At 33.7% G+C, this 22,337-nt stretch overlaps 1 protein-coding gene across 1 annotated transcript in view; it reads right to left on the minus strand.

Moving 5' to 3' along the window:
* Positions 1-2,436: 2,436 nt before the first annotated feature.
* SH3GLB1 (SH3-domain GRB2-like endophilin B1) overlaps positions 2,437-22,337 on the minus strand; it is a 41,415-nt gene continuing 21,514 nt past the window's right edge. The window contains exons 4-9 of the mRNA XM_012661158.1: positions 21,958-22,091; positions 20,374-20,466; positions 10,347-10,436; positions 9,873-9,973; positions 3,221-3,452; positions 2,437-2,898 (exon numbers count right to left, since the gene is read on the minus strand). Coding sequence (XP_012516612.1) covers positions 2,791-2,898; positions 3,221-3,452; positions 9,873-9,973; positions 10,347-10,436; positions 20,374-20,466; positions 21,958-22,091 — 758 coding nt within the window. The 3' untranslated portion in view covers positions 2,437-2,790. The remainder of the gene's footprint in view (positions 2,899-3,220; positions 3,453-9,872; positions 9,974-10,346; positions 10,437-20,373; positions 20,467-21,957; positions 22,092-22,337) is intronic.

A 22,337-nucleotide genomic window follows, 5' to 3' on the forward strand; every position in this document is an offset into this window, starting at 1 on the left:
TTTCTGATTAGCACCCTAAAAAAAGTTTTAACACCATGACATTTTAAGGTTAGATTACTATGAGGACAAAGGTAGACACAATTCAATCACTTTTTTTCTGTTTGCAGAAGAGCCTACAATTATTTCCTAGTTTATTATTTCATTCATATGTGCATCCTTCACATGTTACTATATTTTTAGATTAGCTCAAGGGCACAGAGTTTATTTAAACAATTATGGATTGCACCATGAATTAATAGGCTTCCTAAGCTTTTTCTTCCATGGCTAAGAACCTTCATGGGCCTTTACCTGAGTAAAAACTAAGCATATGACTTTAAAATAAACCAATACCAAAATAAAAAAATCAACCAACCAACCAACCAAACAAAAACTCATTAAAATAAAAAGTAATAAACATAAAAGCAAACCTACATATTATGGTGGATTTATGGTAGACAAAGGCACAAGAAACCTTTGAAACTTATTATTGAAGGCTTCTGTATGTTACTGGGCTACTATAATCAACATTCACCTGATGAAAACAGAAAGGTTTGATACAGAGCCCAGACATAAAGAGGTACCTACCTCTGGTACACAGTCATAAACAAGGCCCACAGTCTTGGTAGGTGAGGAAGCTACTGAGGCTCACATGGGGAAACTGGTATTTACAGAATGTTTACTATGTGCCAAGCCTTTCCCTAAAAAGCACCTGAAATACAAGATAACATTTGCTATATAATAAAACCTCCCTAAGGTAGCATAATTATTGTCCTCATTTTACTGGTAAGGAAATGGCCGTTATACATGAGTTAAAGCTCAAAGAGTATAGTGTGTGAGGAAGACAGGATTTGAATCCAGGACCATTTCATTCCATTACTAATACTCTTTCCTCTTTATCACTCTATTTCCCATAAGCCTAATTTTATGGGAAATAAGTTGGTGTTTAAGATGATCTGAAGTTTTGGTACAATCTTTCACAGCCTACATCTGGACTTCTGTAACAGAACAGATGATACACTAGGCTGTAGAACTTCCTTTCTGACGGAGAGCGAAAAAGTTTCATTCACTTGGTTCTACAAAAACTAACCAGCTTGAGCAGCTTTTGGAATTCTTTAAGAATACAGCAATTCACAGTGTTAAAACGTCTTATAAACTATTAAAATTGTAGAAGAATTTGTCTCAGCACAGAAATAAAAAGTAACAACTAAAGTTTGGACTGTGAATTAAATTATCAACATATTAGGAGCTCTTAACACAAAAGGATATTTTAAAATGCTGTTTAAGTATTTATCTTTTTTTTAAAGTACCAAAAAGAATCATTTTGATAGATTAACATTCCCTGAATAAATGAACTTGACTTTTGTACTTCATGCTTAAACCAGAGTAAATTATTAATACTTTTAGCTGTCAGAATATGCTATGTTCTCTTGGCTAAAGGCCTGGCACATCTTTTTCCCTCTACCTGGAACCCTTTCTCTTAAACCATCTCTCACTCTCCAATTTGGAGTTAGGTGACTCCCGAACACAGTATCCTATATTTTTTCCATCATAGTACTGATCCTGTTTATAGAACAACTGCTGGTTTATTTTCCTGTATCCTCTACTGGTCTTAAGCTCTGCAGTGGCAAGTACTGTGTGTATCCTGTTCAGGGTAGTATCCACAGTTGATCAGTATAGTACCTGGTCCTCAACAAATGATTGTTGAATGAACGAATGAGAATGAGAACAGAAGTCTTAATATGCAAATGATCTGCCAATTTGCTGATTCATAGCATGGCCCAAATATAACAATTTTCTGGCTTCAAATGTATCACTAAAAATTTCATGAGTGTGTGTTTCATAAGCAAAGATCCTGACCAAGATAACATACGTTCATTAATAAATTTAATATTTTAAGAGTAAGCTCAGAGAAATGGAAAATTTATTTTGTGTATAACTTACTTTATAATGAATGTAGTTGCATTAATCCATATTTTTATACAGATTTGTTCCATAAGAACAAATCCTCTTTACTGCAGTATGTTCTTAATGGATCCAATTCTGATTTTGCATTAAATTGTGTCAACTGAGTAATCTTAAAAACATGTTCAGTGAACTGAATTTATACCAGATGTTTTAGAACCTTAACTACAAATTTAACAGAGAAATATGGTAATGCCTTTCAATAACTAGTTGTTCTTAAATTTAAAAGAAACCAGTAGTGTTTAAAAACAAAACAAACCAAACCCAAAATAACTCATCAAAACATAGTACTGAAATCATCTGATTTCTGTTGATAAACAAGGTAAACAAGGGATAACTGCCATTTCTGTTTATGGAAGCATTTAGAAACAGTCTATTCTTCAAAACAGAGGTTTTTTTTTACATCCTGAAGCTCTCTTTTAAACCAAAACTTTAAAACAAATTTTAATTTTACTCTTTGGCTATTAATTATACCTAATAAATGAGTCACTGATATCAATTCACAATAGATTTATTTTACATAAAACAAAAGCTTGCTGTTAATGAAAAATTCAGTAGAAAACAGTTCTTCTGCTTTAAGTTGAGGCTCAAAAGTAGAAGCTGCTTATTAGTGAAACTTGAGTAAAAAGAATTTTGTAAGAAAACATTCTTGGCATGAAAGTTGTAACATAAATTCTGTAATGAAATATTTATCATGCAACTTTATCGGCAGAAAGGCCAGTTTCTGATAGCTGGTATTTTCAGTCTCTTAAGACATTAACATGGAAGATACTCAAACCTGCTTTATTTAGAGTTAATTGTACATAAATACAATGTCATGATGGGTAATCTTTCAACAGTCTACCCTATTTAATTGAGCAGTTCTAAGTAGGTAATTGGCACCTTGCCCTTCTGATTTCCTCTTTCCCCCATTAGCCAGTCTGAATCCATTCCAACGACACTGAACACAGTGATCACCTACAAAATAAAATACATCCAGTTAACTACATTAAAAATAATCAGATTTCTATTTAATTTGCCAAAGGACTTTAAATATTGTTAATTTTGCTAAAAGATAAAAGATTTTATAGGAGGCAGTTTTATACATCTTCAAGTTATTTAGCAGTTAAAGTTTTAAATACTTCTGTGATATTCTATTATATTCTATAGGAACTAAAAATTTATAAAATGTTAATATACCCATCTGAAATCTACAAAACATTCATGATAAACTATTTCCAAATAAGTAATGAAGAATCTGCACTTGTTATACTTTTCTTCTCATACCCACAATACTCACCTCATCTGCCAGAAGTGATAATTCAGTACTGTTTGCAGCATCATAATCATAGAGAACCCTGGCCTTCCTGCTGCCATTATACTCCTTAACGTCATTGAGGTTGGCAGGAGGAGGGGTGATTACTAGGCCACTAGTTGAAGCCATGGCAGAAGAACCAATCACATTTGGTAAAACAGATGGTGTAGGTGTCGCAGAAGTTTGATTGTTGTTACAAAGATAATTGGATGGAAAACTGTTGAAAAGAAAACAGCCGATTTATTCATTTCCAAGTGATTAAAGTTCCTTAATATCACCACTTGGTGGCACTGTTTACTTTCTACCAACCTTCACACGGGAAAAAGATTTACAGGTATTAATATTTTAATGACAAAGTGTGCCATCTTCCTTTCCCCTCTTGGGCCAATTATACGAGAGACAATTCACATGGTATTCAAATATAAATCCTTCAAAGTTTGTTTCAAATCTGTTCTTCTATAATATCAACTTAAAATTTTTAAGCAGACATAATGGCTATTTTTTCCCACCAGGAAAAAAAGTATGGTTTATCTTAAAGCACTACCCAAAAATTTCTGTTAGTATTATTTTTTCCTCTTTATGAATTGTTAAATAAAAATATCAATGAAAACTTAGACACTGCCATAAGAATGATGCTTCCTCAAGTTAATTCCTTGAGAAATATTTGAATACCTAAACTTTTTAAAATAAAACCAGTCCAATCACATTTTCCTATTCAATCAAATGACAAATATTTATTGAGTATCTACATGTTCAGTATTACTACCACAAGCATAAGACATAAAGATGAAATGATGGCCAAGCGTGGTAGGTCACACCTGTAATCCTAGCACTCTTGGAGGCCGAAGTGGGAAGATCACTTGAGGTCAAGAGTTCGAGACCAGCCTGAGCAAGAATGAGACCCCATCTTTACCAAAAATAAAAAAAAAATTAGCTGGGCATAGTGGTGCGCACCTGTAGTCCCAGCTATTTGGGAGGCTGAGGCAGGAGGATTGCTTGAGCCCAGGAGTTTGAGGTTGCTATGAGCTATGATGATGTCACTGCACTCTAGGTGGGGTGACAGAGGGAGACTCTGTCTCAAAAAAGATACCATTCCCTCAAGGACATACAGACAAGTGAGGAGACAGACATTCAAATAATATGTTATGACTGATATTTTCATAATGAAATAGAAGACTCAATGGGAGAATAGGTCAAATTTCACACGTTCATTTTATTCTATTTTTAGGAAAAAAAGAAAAGTTTTATTAGAAATCAGTGAAATCTTGTGACTAATGTGCTTATAAACAATTTGAAGATTATAAGAATATTCAATTTATTTGAAGGCTACTGTTTCCCTAATACTACTAAATGGAAAACAGTGTAAAACAGCTGGCAGCTGGCCTATAATCATTCTAATTCAACCATTTCTAAGGTTAGAAATTATCTATGAAAATTCTTATTTATGTTTTAATAAATCCATTAGTTAAAATATAAAAGTCCTCTCACACAGTAAGCTGGATGAAATGTATCTTGTCAGAAAATAAAATTCCCCTTTTCTCTTAATGACCATCGTGCCATCTGGAAATCAGCCATTAACAAAATCCCCTGTATCTTTAAACCTTCCCTTTGCCTCCTTATGCTAGTGTTTATCTCCTATACTCCTCTTTCACCATTGAATCCAGAGGTAAATGAAATACGAGTCCATGCTCTTCATTCCCACTTTTAGACTCTTTCTAACCAATTCTACCCAATCTTTCAATTTCATGTTATACTTACCCACTGTCTCTTCTTGTAATCATCTACAGATATCTCATTCCCTCCCTTTCATTTCTAGCTCACTGACACTATCTTACTTAATTCTTGGTGACTTTAATATCTGTATGGACAATTCTTCTAACACTTTAGCCTCTTTGATCCACTGACTCTTCTCTTCTAGTGATTCTGTACCTTACCTTATCCTACTTCAGCCACCGATTCCCCTGGTCACATCTAGACTGTATCAATTCCAGTAACTACAACCCTTCCAATAATCATAATTTCCACCATCCCATTCTCTGACCATCACCTTTTCATTTCTAGTACTTTCAGTTCAATAAGCCTATCAAGACCTATGATCCTACCAGCACTCTTTTCATGTTCATAGTTAATTATTATAATCACCCCCTTGCATATGGCTCTCATCTTTGATGCCCCTCACTTCACTGTACTTTCAGTAAAAACCTCCCTATTTACCTACTCAGTATCCATGCATCTACTGTGACAGGAGAAAAATAGGAAAGCTTGCTGTTTGTTTGGTTTTACATTCAATTTATAATTAGGACCCTTAAGTAGGTACATGATGCTGCCTGGCAATTATACTACATCTCTCTAGTTCGTTCATTCACTTTCACTTTCCATTCTCCTGATGACTATTTCATACTGTCTCACCCATCTTCAAAATTCCAGCAATTCTCTCCTAACCATTACACTCAGCTGATGAGCTTGTTTCCTTTTAACTGAGAGGAAAAAGAACAACCAGGAAACGAACATGCTTTTTTGTCATTTCTTTTCTTACTACAGATGAGTTGTCTATGTGCCCGAGGCTGATTCCTCCACGTGAGCACAAAATCACATCCCCTTTTGCCTCTCAAGGATATCATTCTAGCAGTTCTTCCTTTTCTCTCTCACGTGATCATAATTTCTACATCTATTCTACCATTCCCATCAGCTTATAAACATGGTCTTACTTCTCCTATCTTAAAAAACAAACAAAAATCACTAGACTCTACTCTCTACTCTGGCTATTGCTCCATTTCTCTGGTTCTCTTCACACCAACATTCCTTCAAAGATTTACCTAAACTTACTGTCACAATTCCTCTTCTCCCAGTCTCTTATGTTACAAACACACTTTGCCCCTACTGTTTCACCAAAACTACTCTTGTTAAGGTCGGCAATGACTTCAGTGTTCCTAAATCCAATGGTCAATCTGGTCCGCAATTCACTTGACCTGTCCAGTGACCACACCTTTCCATTTTCACACACGTTCTTCACTTGACTTCCAGGCCACGCTTGTGGTTTACACAGTACCTCACTGCTCACTTTTTACCATTCTCCTTGCCTGGTTCCTCAGCTCTCAATATTGGAGTACTACAGGGCTCAGTCCTTGGTCATCCTCTCTTCTCTATACTTACTCCTTTGGTGATTCATCTAATCTCACAGCTTTAAAGATCTTTGATATGCTAATTACTCTCTAACTTATATCTCTAATTCACCCCCCACCCCCACAATCCACGCTTGCATATCCTAAATTTGGATAGCTCCATTAAAATATTTAATAGACATCTCAAACTTAACATGTTTAAAACTGGGCTTCTGATATACCTAATCTGCTCTCCCTTGCCCAATCCCTGAAACCTGCTCCTCCTGTGGCATTCCCCATTTTAATAACTACCACTCCATTCTTTCAGTTGCCCAGGTCAAAAACTTGCAGTAATTCTTGACTCAAGTCCTATACACATATAGTCTGTCAGCAAACCCTGCTGGGTCTAACTTTAAGACACACCCAGAAGCTGACCACTTCCATCACATCTACCATAATCACCCTGATCCGAACCACTATCATCTTCTAACTGGATTATTGACTAAATCATTGCAATAATTTCAAAACAGGTCTGTCAGCTTCCACCCATGCCCACTAACATCTATCCTCAATACAGCAGCCAGAATGATCCTGTTAAAGCCTAAATTACATCACTGCTCTGCTCAAAACTCTCCAATGGCTCCTCATTTCTGAGTAAAGACCAAAGTCTAAACACAGTGGCTTTCAAAGCCCTACATGTTTCCTCTATTCATTTCTAGCCAAGCCCTCCTTGCTGTTCCTACAACATGCGAGCTATCTTTCTGCTTCAGGGTTTGTGTCCTTGCTGCACCCTCTCCTGGAGCATCTTCTCTCAGATGGCTGCATGCTTTGTTTTCTCACATCTTTCTCTGCCCCCACCAAGGTACTTCCCTGCTGTCTTTTTCTCTATAGCATTTATCACCTTCTAATATACTATATAACTTACATACATATTGATTTTCTGCTCCCTTCTACCTCCAAATAGAATGTAGGTTCCATGAAGGCAAGGATTTTGATTGTTTTGTTTAACTGTATCCTCCATGCCTAGAACAGTGCATTTTAACAATTAAAAGTAGATGTTTCTCTGATGGATAAAGTGTTCTAATGATGAAAAGAAATAATTTCTAATTCAGGTTTTACTCTCTAAAATTAAGACCACATTTCCTAGCATCCCTTCCTCAGTGAGTGTGGTTCCTCAGCAATGATTAAATACATACATTTCTGAAAATAAAAAATAAGCTCTTTTTCCATTTATATGTATACACACACATGGCTTTTTTATACCATGAATTTTACTTTTAAATTTCCTAGTATAATTAGTCTTTGCTTAGCCACTGAAGTCTACCTAAGTCAATTTTGTACAGATTAAAAAAACCCAAAAATCTGTATGGCCATTTTCACCTTCTAAGAACTTTTACAGAAACATCTAAAAAAATCATAGAAATTACTCATACTGTAATAATATCAATCAATTAAGCCACTACTAGGTTGATATGTAAAAGCCTTCCAATTATTAAAATACATTTACTAATCTTGTGACAAGTACTTCTGTTTCCTCATCTTTGACATCTGAATAATAACAGTACCCACCTCATTTGGTGGTGAGAATTATAAAGTTAATAACACATATGAGGTATCTGGAAGAGTGCCTGTGCACAACGTAAGCCCTACAGAAGTGATTGCTGTTATTTAGTTACTACTACTGCCTATTGGTACTGCTATTACAACTATTAACAACACAACCTGGTTCTACTCTTCATAAATAGCTTTTGAATTTGCTGGTGTGGATCTGGATGATTTGTAAAGTTCTACATTTGAATATTTCTATGTACTGTCTTAAAAAGCATAACTTAAAACAAATTAAAGGGCTGAAATTTCTTCTACTCTCATTGGTCCTTAGCAGTAATGTAATTTTTTGAGGGCAGAGAGACAAGCTACTTTCTTTTCTAGAATTAAAGCACTGGTTTTACTTTATTATGTTGGAGCTTATCCTTAAGTGCAGTAATAACTAGGTATTTTTTTATATGGCTGAGTTTCAAGCATTGTGTGGCTTTAAGCAGAATGCAAATATGAATGATAACAAGAGCAACCCCTTTGCTGTACTCCCAGAGTTTCAGGACCAAGTGGGAAGGAAGTACTAAGGCTTCTTGGACTTAAAATAGTTGTAATGATGTGGAGATAAAGTGGTGTTCTGCTTGCAGATTATTAATATCACTAACAAAACCTCCAATATATACAAATGTAAATCTTTCTGTAAATTCCATTAGAATAACTAAAGACGTTAGGCTACAATTCATTTTTAAGATCCACAGTTGGTTTTGTGGATGTGCCTAATTTTGTTCTAGGCCTAATTTTGAAGGATTACTGTGCAGAAAGGAATAGCAAAGTAACTTTATTTTTTTTACTTTGCTTCTTGAAAAAATTTTTCTTGATAGTCCTCCTGCAAATGACACGTATCACTCCCCTGCTTTAATGGTTTCTTGCTATATAAATCCCGAACTCCTTACTGTAACTTACTTTAAAGGCCATTCGTGGTATGACTCTGCTTAGCTCCTCTAGACTCAACTACCATTCTACTCTTAACTTGAACACGATGATCCAACAAGAATGAACCACTATCAGTTCCCTGAACTTACCATACTACTCTCTTTCCTTGGGCCTTTTTTTTAAACATGTTCTTCCTTTGCTTGGAAAATGTTCAGCTGTGCCCCTTTCATCATCTAGCTTATTCTTACTAAGATAATTTCATCTGGGAAACTTTGTTAAAGGTACTTAAGTCACAGTTAGAAGCCCTCACAATAACAATACTCTGTACTTTTACCTTTCTGCTTATCCCATGGCCTGTCCACCAATGGCCTGTATTTCTACCTAGACTAAGTGTGAGAATGGAGATCATACTTGCCCTGTGTACATAATTTTACTTCTAGTGTCACCTTCTAATGTGAGCTCCACAAAGGCAAGCATTTTTGCCTGTTTTGTTTACTAATATAACCCTGGAATATAAAATAATGCTTGGCACATGGTAGGTAGTCAACAAATATTTGATGAATGAATGATTGGGCTATGTGTGCTTTACATACTATCATTTTGCTTTAAAGTATATTATCATACTCAAAATAATCACATCAGTGGACATGAAGTCTTACAGAATATTCTAAAACCTTTTTTTTCAATATAGTAAGTAATGAAAAAGTATAAATTAGTTTATCTTTATGGGTAACTAAGTGTCAGTGCAACTTATATTCCTCAACCTATAGCAAAAAGTATTCAGCAGCCAGAGAAAAGTGAACTCAAACACTTTCAAGCTTTCTTTATAGAGCACTAAAAAGGTATTCACTTAAATTATCATCTCATCTCTGTTAACATTCTTCTGTGCTAGACAGTTCAAAATGTTTTGTTACCTCAGAAGTCTGATAATTACTTTCCTAAAAAAGAAAAAAAAATCCAATTCTAAAAAGTCTTTAAATTCTAATCTTCATTCCTACTATTAGTTCACATGCAAAAATTGGAATTTCTTCCCTTATCAGGAGTTTTATATGTGAAAAGTAAATTATCACCTTCCCAGTTGTTTCTGGAGGTCTAACATGTACTGATAACATTGTGCATAGTAAGTCATCTGGGCTTCTACAAAGTCATTCAGACAACGAAGGTGATGGGCCTGTAAAACAAAGTTATAGTTAGTTCTTAGCTCCATAATCTGCTTAAAGTGGCAAATGCAAAGGGGAGACAGAGCACAACATTGTACTGAAAGAGCATCACCAATATCTAGCATCTTACTACAAGGCTTAAGACTATCTCTGTATAGTAACGAACTCTGCTTAGCCAGTAAATCCCAACAAGTGGATATGATGATGGTGGGAGAACTAGGTGATGAGGTGTAAACAAAAATTTAAAATATTTCTTCACATATCTTGGAAAATGCCACGATTTAAATTTTCTTGATAAATGACTGAAAAGGAAGTTCAGTTTTTCCTACCCAAATTGCCTCAGGACTTTTGTTCCAAATGAATTTCCAATAAATGAACACTTACATGTGTACTGCTGATTCCCTCTAGCAGAAGCCTGGTAATCTCTGCTTGGCGATCAAATTCACTTTGAGTTATTCTTAATTCCTGTTCAGACTTAAATTAGAACATAGTTTTAGAATCTCATTAGAAGACTTAGTCTATCTTATATATATTTGTTTAGACAGTTAAAAAATCTCCTAAACAAAGCTCAAGTGATACTCTGGCAATTCCCCGATTCTACTTGTATCTAAATTGGTTCCTTGTTTCTAGACCTTAGCTTTTCTATATTACTCAACTTCAGTAGAACTGATTCCTTACCAGTACTTGACTCAAAAGAATCTATTAATACCAAAGCTTAATGATATACTCAAAAGAGCTTAGAAAAACTATGGGACCTTTAAGATATTTTCATGTATTTTTAGTATCAATTTTGCTAAATTTTAATATTTTATAAAATTTTAAGATTACTACAGTTTAGCAAGTATAAAATAATATTACTGCAAAAAAATTCTCAATTATTACCATAGTTTTTTTACTTTGAAGTTAAAGATAGTCTTCAATTTCAAATGCAAAAGACTTTAGAGTGAAGCCACAGGATTTTTACCTTTTGTGTTTGGTTACCAAACACTTGTTGCTAGGGACATAGTTCTTACGTTCCTTCAAAGGATTCTTTGTCTTACATTCTAAATATCTTTCTTTTAAATTTCCTTTCTAAACTATGCACAAAATATTCCAAAAGCAGAATTATGTTAAGCTATATACTAGGGTTTTAAAAAGTTTTTCTGCAATTTATGGCTGACTTTCAATCAGTGTTGTGTTGGTAAACTGTTCTCTGAGAAAAAAAAAATAAAGCTCTCACTGCCAGACTTTCGTGGTACAAATACTGCCACCATGGCTGATTTTAAGCTACTAAGTTGAAGTCATGGACTTTGGAATTAGGAAGAGATGATATATATACATATAATAGCATACCACTTCTGGCTTCAACCATCTGATATAGGCTTAGTGTTGGGATAAAATAGTTCACTGACAAATCAACAAGATCTAAAAACAGGAAATATTGGCCAAAAACATCTCAAATATTTAGCCAGAGTTGGTTGGTAATAAGTGGGGAGGAGAAAATAAAACCTCACAGCCCACTCAAAATAATCAGCTTATCCCCCATTGGGAATCATCATTGGTGACAATGTCATTAATAATGATATTTTTCTACTTCTCCAGCATAAATAGCTTTCCCCCTCATATAAATAATTTACAATGTTTCCAAAATGTAGTAAGCATAAAAACAAGATCTGAAATTTTTCCTTTCAGGCCAAGCTTCTCTTTCATCCTTTGGTGGCAATAGTTAACCTAGTGAGCCAGTCAACAAGGAAGTAGCAGCAGATAATCAGTTGCTATAGTATCCCACAGTCAACAAACCTGGCAGAAGAGACTAAGACCCCTAGATTGGATTTATGGAAATAAGCTTGAATTACTCAGTAAGTCAAGAATTGAAATTAAATTTACTTGACTAAAACCAGAATAGATGGTGTTTTGATAGCAGGGCTAAAGTAAACTTCATCTGCAAGCTAGCATGAAGCATAAAAAAGTCACAGGAGAAGAAAAGAATCAATGTTCTTCCTCAGGAAAGCATTAAGGAAAACCAATCCCTCCAATGTTACATTTGCACTATTTACTGTTCTGCTTGGTTGAATACAAAAAGGCTTTGATTAATAGGAGTAACTACAGCAAATCAAAAATAAATGAACTTTATAAGTACACCAGGCTAGTTTCATATAGGTCTTTGATTGTGAAAGTACGATTTAATGACTTTTAGTAGAAAGGGCAGAAAAGCCTACTAAATGGTAGTATTTCTGTACAAGGTGTAAACAAGTAAACCAGGTAGCAGATTAAGGTGACCGGGAAGCTTAAGACTGAAGTGGAAATAATGTTTTAATGTTAAGTATACTGAATAAAAAATATTAAATGATCTCATTAAGGATGGGGCATCGGTCTTTTAGGTTTGAGCAAAATTTAGGTATGTAATTGTGAAGAAAGGCACCATGTTACAAAGTTTAGGAAGTCATTTTTCTGTACAATCTAGATTTTATATTTAAAAAAGGTAAATGATAAGAAAGGAACAAATCTCATTTCTTAAATAAGTTTTAGTGTATGTCTGGGGTAGCTTTAAACACAGTCAAATGTCCCAAGCCATCTATACTTCTGACACACATAATTGGTCATAATAATCTAAGAGGCTAAGGAAATTTAAATTAGGTTCAGCATAATCAGTTTACTTGGGAAGAAAATGATCCATATTAGAAAGATAGATAAGAAAGGTTTAAAGAAAGACAATAAATTTAAAGGGCCGACTGAGATTCTGTCCTCAAAGATCTCATTCCCTGACTTAATTTTACAATTAAGATATAAAATTTTAGGGTAAAGGCCTACTCTTAAAAATTACTGTTACTAGACTAATTGATCTAGACTGTATGATAGCATAACATGGATTAGGTAAGCAAGAAGAGTTATTTTAAGATGGAAAATGGGCAAGAATTTGTTGGTCCATGTTATCAGGACAGGGTATTTATAAAAGAGAAATTTTGGTCATGCTTCTAAGGCATTTGCTGAGACAATCTTGGTTGATGTAACCTACTTTTCCTATGGGCTTAAAATCTTAAAATATTCTGAGAATACAAAGTTTTAAAATTTATAAATTTTTTAATTATAAAAATGACGTAAATGAGAAGTATAGAAGAACCCCCCAAATCCATTTTGATATATTTCTTAAGGTTTAACATATACAATATAAACATTTGTTTCATGAGTTTCTTTCCATTTATTATATCAACTATTTCCTAAACTTGTAGGGACTGCAAAAATCTGAGTCAAATTTTTTGGTGGACCTCTATGACAACCAGAGGGGAAGACCCTCTGGTTTTCTTGTTTAATCTATATTCTCTTCTATTAGAGAGGTTCAGGGAGAAATCAGAAGTCAGGGTTGAACTATAACAAAGTTGATGAATAGATTCAACAAAGGGAGATGAGAGTGTAAGTTGCCTATGCATAGAACAGACTGTATAATCAGCAATCCTACAAAGCCAGAAAATAAAAATTAAAGTTTATAAAGCTATTAATAGTCAGGGGCCACAATTGTCACCTATCCTCAATCCCCAGTATCATCCTCATCTGAAAGTCAAATTTTGGTAGGCCCAAACACAAGGACTAAAATGAAAAATGCTGAAAACCTAAAATAGCGTTTGAAACAAGTTTGCACTAAAGTCATAATTTTATTCCTTAAATTCTTGCTTAATTACTTGATTCCCCAGCCCAGAGAACATTAGAAACGGTAACACAGGCAGAGGGACTCCTAAAAGCAGTCATATGGACAGCTTCTAGAAGTAACAGTCTGACACTGAGGGAGGAGACAACATACTTGAAAAACAAACAACAGATCCAACTGTTACACAGTACAATAATGAATATTCATATTAATGACCTTAACTGTAAGCAAAATTAAATATCTGCTATCCTATATTTAATGCTGCAAACAGTAAAGTACATTTTTCACAAACATTTTCAACATGACTGAGAAAAATAAACTTTGGTGCTAGAGTGAACAAGTCTCAGTTACCTAAAAAATTTGTGTGACACATATGTCCAACTGCCTGAAGATACAGGACATGGTATTAACTATTCTTTACATTTTAAAAACTGTCACTTAAAAAAATAGTTATCAATGAATAAATTTAAGTACTTCAACTGTCTTCTAGGAAGGCATTTTAAGATTAACACTTAATGTAACAGGTATCTAAGATTTATCAGGGTATATGCAAACTACATTTCTACAGTATTGTTATTCTGCTCTGTGAAGCTATTGGCTAAAGAGACCTGAGCATTTCATAATTTTCAGATTTTATAAGATATAGTAACACAGACTGTGACTGGACCCACAGTTGTTGCCCAAAAAATATTTACTGAATGAATGACAATTAAATTCTTGTTTCATAATTCTGTAGTTTAATAATTTACTTACTTTTGTCACTTCCTCTGCCCAAATCTAGCCAGCATTAAAAATTAAAGAAAAATATAGAGCATGAAAGAAAGTTGGAATTTAACATTTTCTACAACTTAGTATAGAAAAATGTAAATATTTTAATTCAAATGATACACTCTCCTTTTCTAGTATCATATTAATAGATTAAACACAGTAGTAACTAAGTCAGTACAGCTTAATATATTGTAAAAGTATGCCTTTTATATGTATCAGTACTATCAATTTTTAAATCTTATGCTAATTCTATAAATTAACAAGAATAATATTTTTCCCAAATTGGGAAAATCTAACCTCTTAGTTTCAGTTTTCTCATCTGTAAAATGAGAGGTTTGGACTAAATGATTTCTAATTTCTCATTTAGGTATAAATTCTAGAGTTTTAGGAAATGAAAGCAAAGCAGGAATTAACATAAGCCGAATGCTGACATAGTCTTTTTGGGGGAAACAAACTGGAGATCTAATAAATTTAAACTTACTAGAGTTATATCTTACTATTAATATAAGTAGATTACATTAGTATTAACAAATGAAACAAAGTCCTGCTGATTGTTGTACCTAAGACAAAAGATGCTTGTACCTAAGACAAAAGAAAATTTATGATTTATATACTAAATTAGCAATGACTAAAATATAAGTCTCACCCTTTTCAATTACCTATATAGATAGGATAATGGAAATAAAAGAATGCATTCTCTTGCTATTTAAAGAAAGCCATAATTTAGCCAGGGCTTCAATAATTATAGTTAAAATGCCCCCAAAAATAAAAACACATTTTATGTATTCTGTACAATAATCTTTCCCATTAGACAGATTATTTTCCTGCTTTTAGTCAATGCATGGAATAAAAGCAGTCAGTTAATTGCCAATTTATTAATATTATTAATTGTACTGTAGATTCTTGCCCTTCTAATGGAAGTAATATATCTAGAAGTATAATACAAAACACTGGATCCATAAATTTTATTGGCTATGTTCAGATTTTACAAATTTTACAAAAATTAAAAATGTCTAATATCACAAAATTTTTCTCAAATTGAACTAAACAGATACATTGGATACTATAAAACAATTCTTATTCTCTATTCTTCCCCAAGGCTATCTGAAACTTTCTTAAGTGAGTTAGCATTGGATGGAGAATGGGTTTGGCCACTGTAGGAATACCTAACCTGTTGGGGTTGTCTTCACCTGGAATGGCCGAAAAAATTAATTCTACGTTGAGTTTGGGTGAATATAAGGTAAACAATGAAGCTACAGAGGAACAAAGTTAATTTGTATACCTTATACTTTTCTCTAAATAAAGTAAATTTTGTTAATTTTCTTTGCCAAAATATGAAGTGCCAGCTTAAATTAGCATTTTATACTGGGTGCAAAAAGGTACTATGTATTAGGTATAAATTCAGATTCTAAAATATGTATTGGCATAGTCAATATATTTGGCAATTAGAAAACACAATTTCTTTTCTTCAAGTTCCAGTATGATTTCAGCTAGTATTTTTTCCTTATATTTTTGTTAGATACAATGAATGAATGGCTTCAACTATTTTAGAATTTTACATGCCCCTAATACCAAGAGAAGGCACTTTATTCAAGATGTAGAAAACACAGTAGGCCAACAAACCTTCAGCCATTTTACATGCAGGAAGTTGAGCATGTAAGAGAAATTTACCATAATGTTATCTCCTTCAAGGCGAGCTGAGTTTAGTTGCTTAAGTGCATAGGTAAGAGACAAAGAACACATTATACCAATGAACACAGTGAAACAAGTTACTTCTGCACAATAAAGAACACACTAAACAAGTGTTTAAAGGAGCCAATAAAATTTTTCTACTTCAAAAAAACCCCAACTATATTATTCTATGAAGTTTCACATAGTGGTGTCTATTTACTTTTTCCAAAAAATTCAAATTTTTAAAACAAAAAATATGGTTGATGCTCGATTTTTAATTAGAATCATTTAGGGACGACATATCACCTTAAAAACTGCCAGTTACCTAAAAATCTTATTAAATTTTCACCTATGAAAGTCTTTTTGCCTACCCACAATTTTCCTATTCAAAGATCATTTCTATTTTATGAATTTATGATGCCTTCAATCACATCTTCTTTCAATCAGCCTCAGCCAGGTCTTGGCATGTCCTGAAGAAACATGAAAGGCATGCCAATCCTCGTATTTCTAATAAACTTTATATATACATGTTTGAATTTAAAGTTAAGGTTATGTGATGGTGCTATAAATTTATTGAGTTTACACATTAAAGATTTAGACCACTGTGGAAGTACTAAAGTAGGTAGAGGAACATATCTGCTATATGATGTTACTTGAAATATTTTCCATCAAATTTGGATGCCCCAAAATAATAAAGGTCTAAACCTCTAAATACTGGAGAGCTTTAAAACCATCTGATTTTTTTCTTCCCATTAACAAAACTCTAAAATAATTTAAAAAGAAGTTTGTATCAGACTAAGATTAGTAAATATAGGTGACTTATAATTTAAATGCATTACAGGTTGAGTATCCCTTATCCAAAATGCTTGGACTAGAAGTGTTTCAGAGTTTTTTTTTATTTTGGAATATTTATATTATACTTACTGGTTGAGCAACCCTAATCCAAAAAGTTCCAGTGATCATTTCCTTTAAGCATTATGTAAACACTCAAAAGACTCAGATTTTGAAGCTTTTCAGATTTCTAGTTTAGGGATAACTCAACCTGTAGTTATGTTTTGTTCTTGCTTTCCTGACATAAGTTTTATCAAATATATAAACTATTTTCAAAACTGTATTTTTGTTCATTGTTAAACATTAAGGTAGGTTTTTTTTCTGCTTAACTGGTATATTTTTGAGAAATGCCTTTGATGTTGCTTTACCATTCTTCTACATGCTCATAAAACAGAAGTTAGTGAAGTAGAAATACTGGATTATAGGCAGAAATTTTTTACTGATACAGCTACATATCATTAAAAATTTAACCTAGTATACTAGATTATAGGCTTAGGGCAGCCAGTAGAGATTTTACATTATCTATGAACTCTTCCTCAAGACAGTACCTTGCACAAAATTAGCAATCGACAAATACAGAATTAAAAAAAAAAAAAAGAAATCAAGTTTTTAAAAAAGTGCTGATATCCACAGGTCCCAAACCTTATTAGTAGAGGAGTAACTAGTCACAAAACAGTTAATCCACAGAAATTTATACAGAAGTAAATTCAAAGAAAGTCTGGGGTTAGATTAACCTCTTCGGTTGCCAACTAGGAACCAGGAAATGTGTCAAAGGAGCGGGGAAAAAAAAGTAAACCCAAACTCCTAGTGGTTTCTATTCTTTTGTATTCTTCAAGTAAATGGAAGAGAGATACAGGGGGAAAAAAAGGATCACCAAATAAAAGCTTTATAAAATAATAAACTAAGAGGACCTTTCCTTCCCAAAGTATTTCAGATTTACTGCTATAAAGTTTGAAGAAAAATGAATTGGTTATCTACAGGAAAGAACGTAACTAAAATCAGGAAATGTGAATTTTTGTCTAGACTAATATTTTTAATATTTGGCTACAGTTAAATTTTGTTTTATGTAATATATAAATTCTAGAAGAGCTGTGCATAAATGAATTGCTGAATAAAGTCATTTGTATTATTTTTTTCATTTTAAGTTTAAACAAATTCCCATAACAAATGGTCTTCAAAAACACATAGCACAAAAAAATTCCCAAAATCTTTTCTAGATATATTAAAAGGAAACATCTCTCAAAATTGATCTGCTATTATATTTAGTTCTTAGCCATTTAAATAGCAGTGGTAAAATAATTTAGAATAATCAAAGGACTTTGTATACTGTTAAATTTATGTGTGTTCTGGCATTTTTCCAGGTAGAAAAGCAGACTACCACTACTTTAATAGTGCTTATTAAAGTTTTATAATGCAACTTGACAACAGTATTCTTATTCCATAATCATTGCTGGGCACATGTAGGCATTTTAAATAAAGAGATTCTGTTCCAGTTCAAATATTTATTTCTAAATGATCCTTATTTAACTTCTTTGTTGATTATGAAATTAGTACCTTAAAAATCAATTTATACTTTACAAATTCATTATTACTAAGAAACTAAAATTAATTTAGGGTCTCTTCCATCTATAGTACTCATTTTCAAAGTTTTGATTTTGCAGATGGTCTTTTTAGGGAAGTTTATGGTGTTCACATGATGATGTCATCATAAACTCTGAAGTGAAAATGCCAGTGAATTTGGAATCAACATTTTATCAAAGATAGCTCTTCTCTAGCAGTAGCTAATACAGAATCTTCAAAAGGGGACTCCTATAGAAAAAAATAACTTATTCTGCTCATAGAAGGTATTTGGGTCATCTCATAAGACATCACTATTCAACACCGAGTTATCACAGTTTTAAACTTTGCTCTAAACCAATTCTCAATCTTTTTTCCCCAAGCAAAAGAACTACCAGACTTCTACCAGCATTGTGGTAATAATATGCTCGTTAAGGCAATGATTCTTTTTTTTTTTTTTTTTTGAGACAGAGTCTCACTGTGTTGCCTGGGCTAGAGTGCTGTGGCGTCATCTTAGCTCACAGCAACCTCAAGCTCCTGGGCTCAAGCGATCCTCCTGCCTCAGCCTCCCGAGTAGCTGAGACTACAGGCATGCCCCACCATGCCCGGCTAGTTTTTTCTATATATTTTTAGTTGTCCAGTTAATTTCTTTCTATTTTTAGTAGAGACGGGGTCTCGCTCTTGCTCAGGCTGGTTTCGAACTCCTGAGCTCAAACAATCCGCCCGCCTCAGCCTCCCAGAGAGCTAGGATTACAGGCGTGAGCCACCGCACCCGGCCTAAGGCAATGATTCTTAATGGTGGTAGTGGCACTGAGTTAGAAACAGAAGGCAGTGGAAATATAATGCCTTTGCTTAAATTAGGAATTAACTTCCTGTAACAAATTCATACTTGTTTATATTGTACTATCTTAAAAGTGTTCCCGTTCAAATCTGATAAACTTTTTCAAACAGTGGAATGAAAATATAGACAGTTTAACTAAAAAAGCTTATAAATAAAATCTTTTAAGAAAAATTGAATTACTGTATTTAATATACACCTACTCAATTTTAAAAGACTATTCTGAGGTTGATTTTCTGAAACATATATCAGAACTTACTTATTCAAGTGGGTTTCCTCCCCTTCAAAATAGCCACCTGTAAGTTCAAGCTGCCACTGTTTGAATGGTTTTAGAGCTATTGTTGGTGACCGTTCCTTTAGTCAGTTTGAATCGTATGTGGAAAGGGAATGCATCTAATTTTTAAGCCATACACAAGTATCCTCAAACTTGATTTATTCTCATTTTAATTACTATCTTTTTTGCTATTTCCAAATATAATAAATATGTCTCCAGGCCGGGCGCGGTGGGTCACGCCTGTAATCCTAGCACTCTGGGAGGCCGAGGTGGGAGGATCGCTTGAGCTCAGGAGTTTGAGACCAGCCTGAGCAAGAACGAGACCCAGTCTCTACTAAAAATAGAAAGAAACTGGCCAAACAATTCAAAATAGAAAAAATTAGCCGGGCATGGTGGTACGTGCCTGTAGTCACAGCTACCCGGGAGGCTGAGGCAGGCGGATCACTTGAGCACAGGAGTTTGAGGTTGCTGTGAGCTAGGCTGACGCCACGGCACTCTAGCCCAGGCAAGAGAGTGAGACTCTGTCTCAAAATAAATAAATAAATATGTCTCCAAAACATATATTTGCCATTACCATTGAAGATATTTAGAGAACATGACACAGGTTTAGAAGCTACCATAATTTTTGTTTTTTAATAACAACTGTATAGCTGAATATCGTCTCTTGATATATGGCTACTCTGCACTGATTTGGATGATAAATTTGTTTAAAAACACAAAACAACACCCCAAAGTCATATTCTACTCTTAAGCACAATCTGTATCTTGCATAGTATATTGATAAAATATTTTACAAATCTTGAAGTTATTAATATAAAATGTTTTTCTATTTAAAAAAAACACTACTTACTGAATTTCTAGCTTCTGCAGCTTTTGCCTTTTTCAGTCTGGTTTTTGCAGCATCCAAATCCAGTCTCTTATTTTGTAATAACTTTCTTTCTTTCTATAAATATACAAAAGAAAAAATACAGGCTAAAGATGCTAAAATCCAGTATGAGCATACACATTTAAAGTATTATTCTTTAGTAAATACACACATCCTCTGATAAAGATCTATGATTACAAAGTTCGCTATAAAGTGACGATTCAGGTATCTGGGACCCCCACCCCCTTTTTTTTTTAACTGTTTTCAATTTTAAAATGATTAAGACAATCTAGATGTCTGGGAAATATGGCAGGTGGTGATCAAAACAAAGGAATATTAGTTTAAATATTTTGTGATTTTTGTCCTTCAGGGAACATTTGAGAATATCTTTTTGTTTGTCACAACTGGGAGAAGATGTTATTGGTATCTACCGGATAGAAGCCAGGGATGCTGCCAAACATCCTACAATGCAGTATTGCGCCCACAACAAAGAATTATTCAGCCCAAAATATCAGTAGTGGCCAGGATGAGAAATCGTTTTAAGACTGTTACAGATTATCCAGAAAGTGCCTATGATGAAGGAAGTATGAGTCTAGGGCAAGGTTCCTTGATGTCCTGTGCGCTCTACATCAAGAACTGGGCAGGCTGCTCTTAATTTGTAACCAAATGTAACTCAACTACTCCAAAATGAAATTTCACCAAATTTATAGAATAAATAATGAATAAGTGTTAATATAGTATCTTAGAATTCCTAATGGGAACATCAAGCTTCTGTAGAATAGGTAAGTTTACTATAATTCAGTTTGTTTTATTACTTCTTAGGTTTCACACCTCCAATCTCATCCACCTGACAAGCTATTATCTTTTAAATTATATTTTAAGTTGGTGATTTTCTTCTGTCTCAGGCCAAATACTTGTTTACAGAGTCAAATCCACTGTAAACATATGGAAAGTTCCTACAATATTTTGTGATAAGAAATCTGCAAATTAAGGTTTGAAGTTGTATTCATAATAAAGAGCAAGCAGCCTTGCAAAAATCTTAGAAAAAAATTTTCATTCTCCATCACTAATAAAATAAGTTAAATAAAAAAATATAGACTAATAGATCAGGTGTGAGAAAGAAAGTGATTTATTTCTTACGCTTTAGTAATAAAACAGAACGATGTGAAAAGAAGATAATACACTTCTAGGCAAGTATAACAGCCAGTATACCTTTCAATAATTAGGTTTCTAGTTCCCAATGAATAGCTACATGGCTATACTATGGTGATATTTTATACCATGTTTTCATAATCATTCCAGGAACCTCCCTATGAATTTTAGTGTTGGTAATGAATGAGAATGGATGTTAAGGCATCTCTAACACTAGGACACAAAAATGGAGTCAATGTTATCAATAGTCCTTTATCTTAGTTTCACTTTGTGTTCTGGTGAATATGCACCTGCCTAGATTATTTAGGTTTTCTAATCTGCTACATCTACATAGTCATTAAGAGGGATAATTATTCATTAAAAACTATAAGCTTATCTAAATTATTTTGCATAACAAGGGAACATTTTCCAACTCACAGCAATTGTTTTGTAATCTCCTTCTATAAAGTTTCTTAAAGGAGTGAGAAAATTTAAGGCTGATGTTTGAATTAGCTCTCTGTCTGCAGTTCCAATTCGTTTTTGAGTTTCTCCACATTTAATAAGGGCATTACCTGCAAAGGCAAAAAGTTTTTATCATTATCTGGTAATATCAGAAAATAAAATCACATACAGATAAATCAGCAATTTGATCTGCTTAAGAGTTAGTTGTTGGCCGGGTGCGGTGGTTCACGTCTGTAATCCTAGCACTCTGGGAGGCCGAGGTGGGTGGATCGCTCAAGGTCAGGAGTTCGAGACCAGACTGAGTAAGAGCGAGACTCCGTCTCTACTAAAAAATAGAAACAAATGATCTGGACAAC

The sequence above is a fragment of the Propithecus coquereli genome, unplaced genomic scaffold (assembly GCF_000956105.1).
Source record: "Propithecus coquereli isolate 6110/MARCELLA unplaced genomic scaffold, Pcoq_1.0 Scaffold7, whole genome shotgun sequence".
NCBI lineage: Eukaryota > Metazoa > Chordata > Mammalia > Primates > Indriidae > Propithecus > Propithecus coquereli.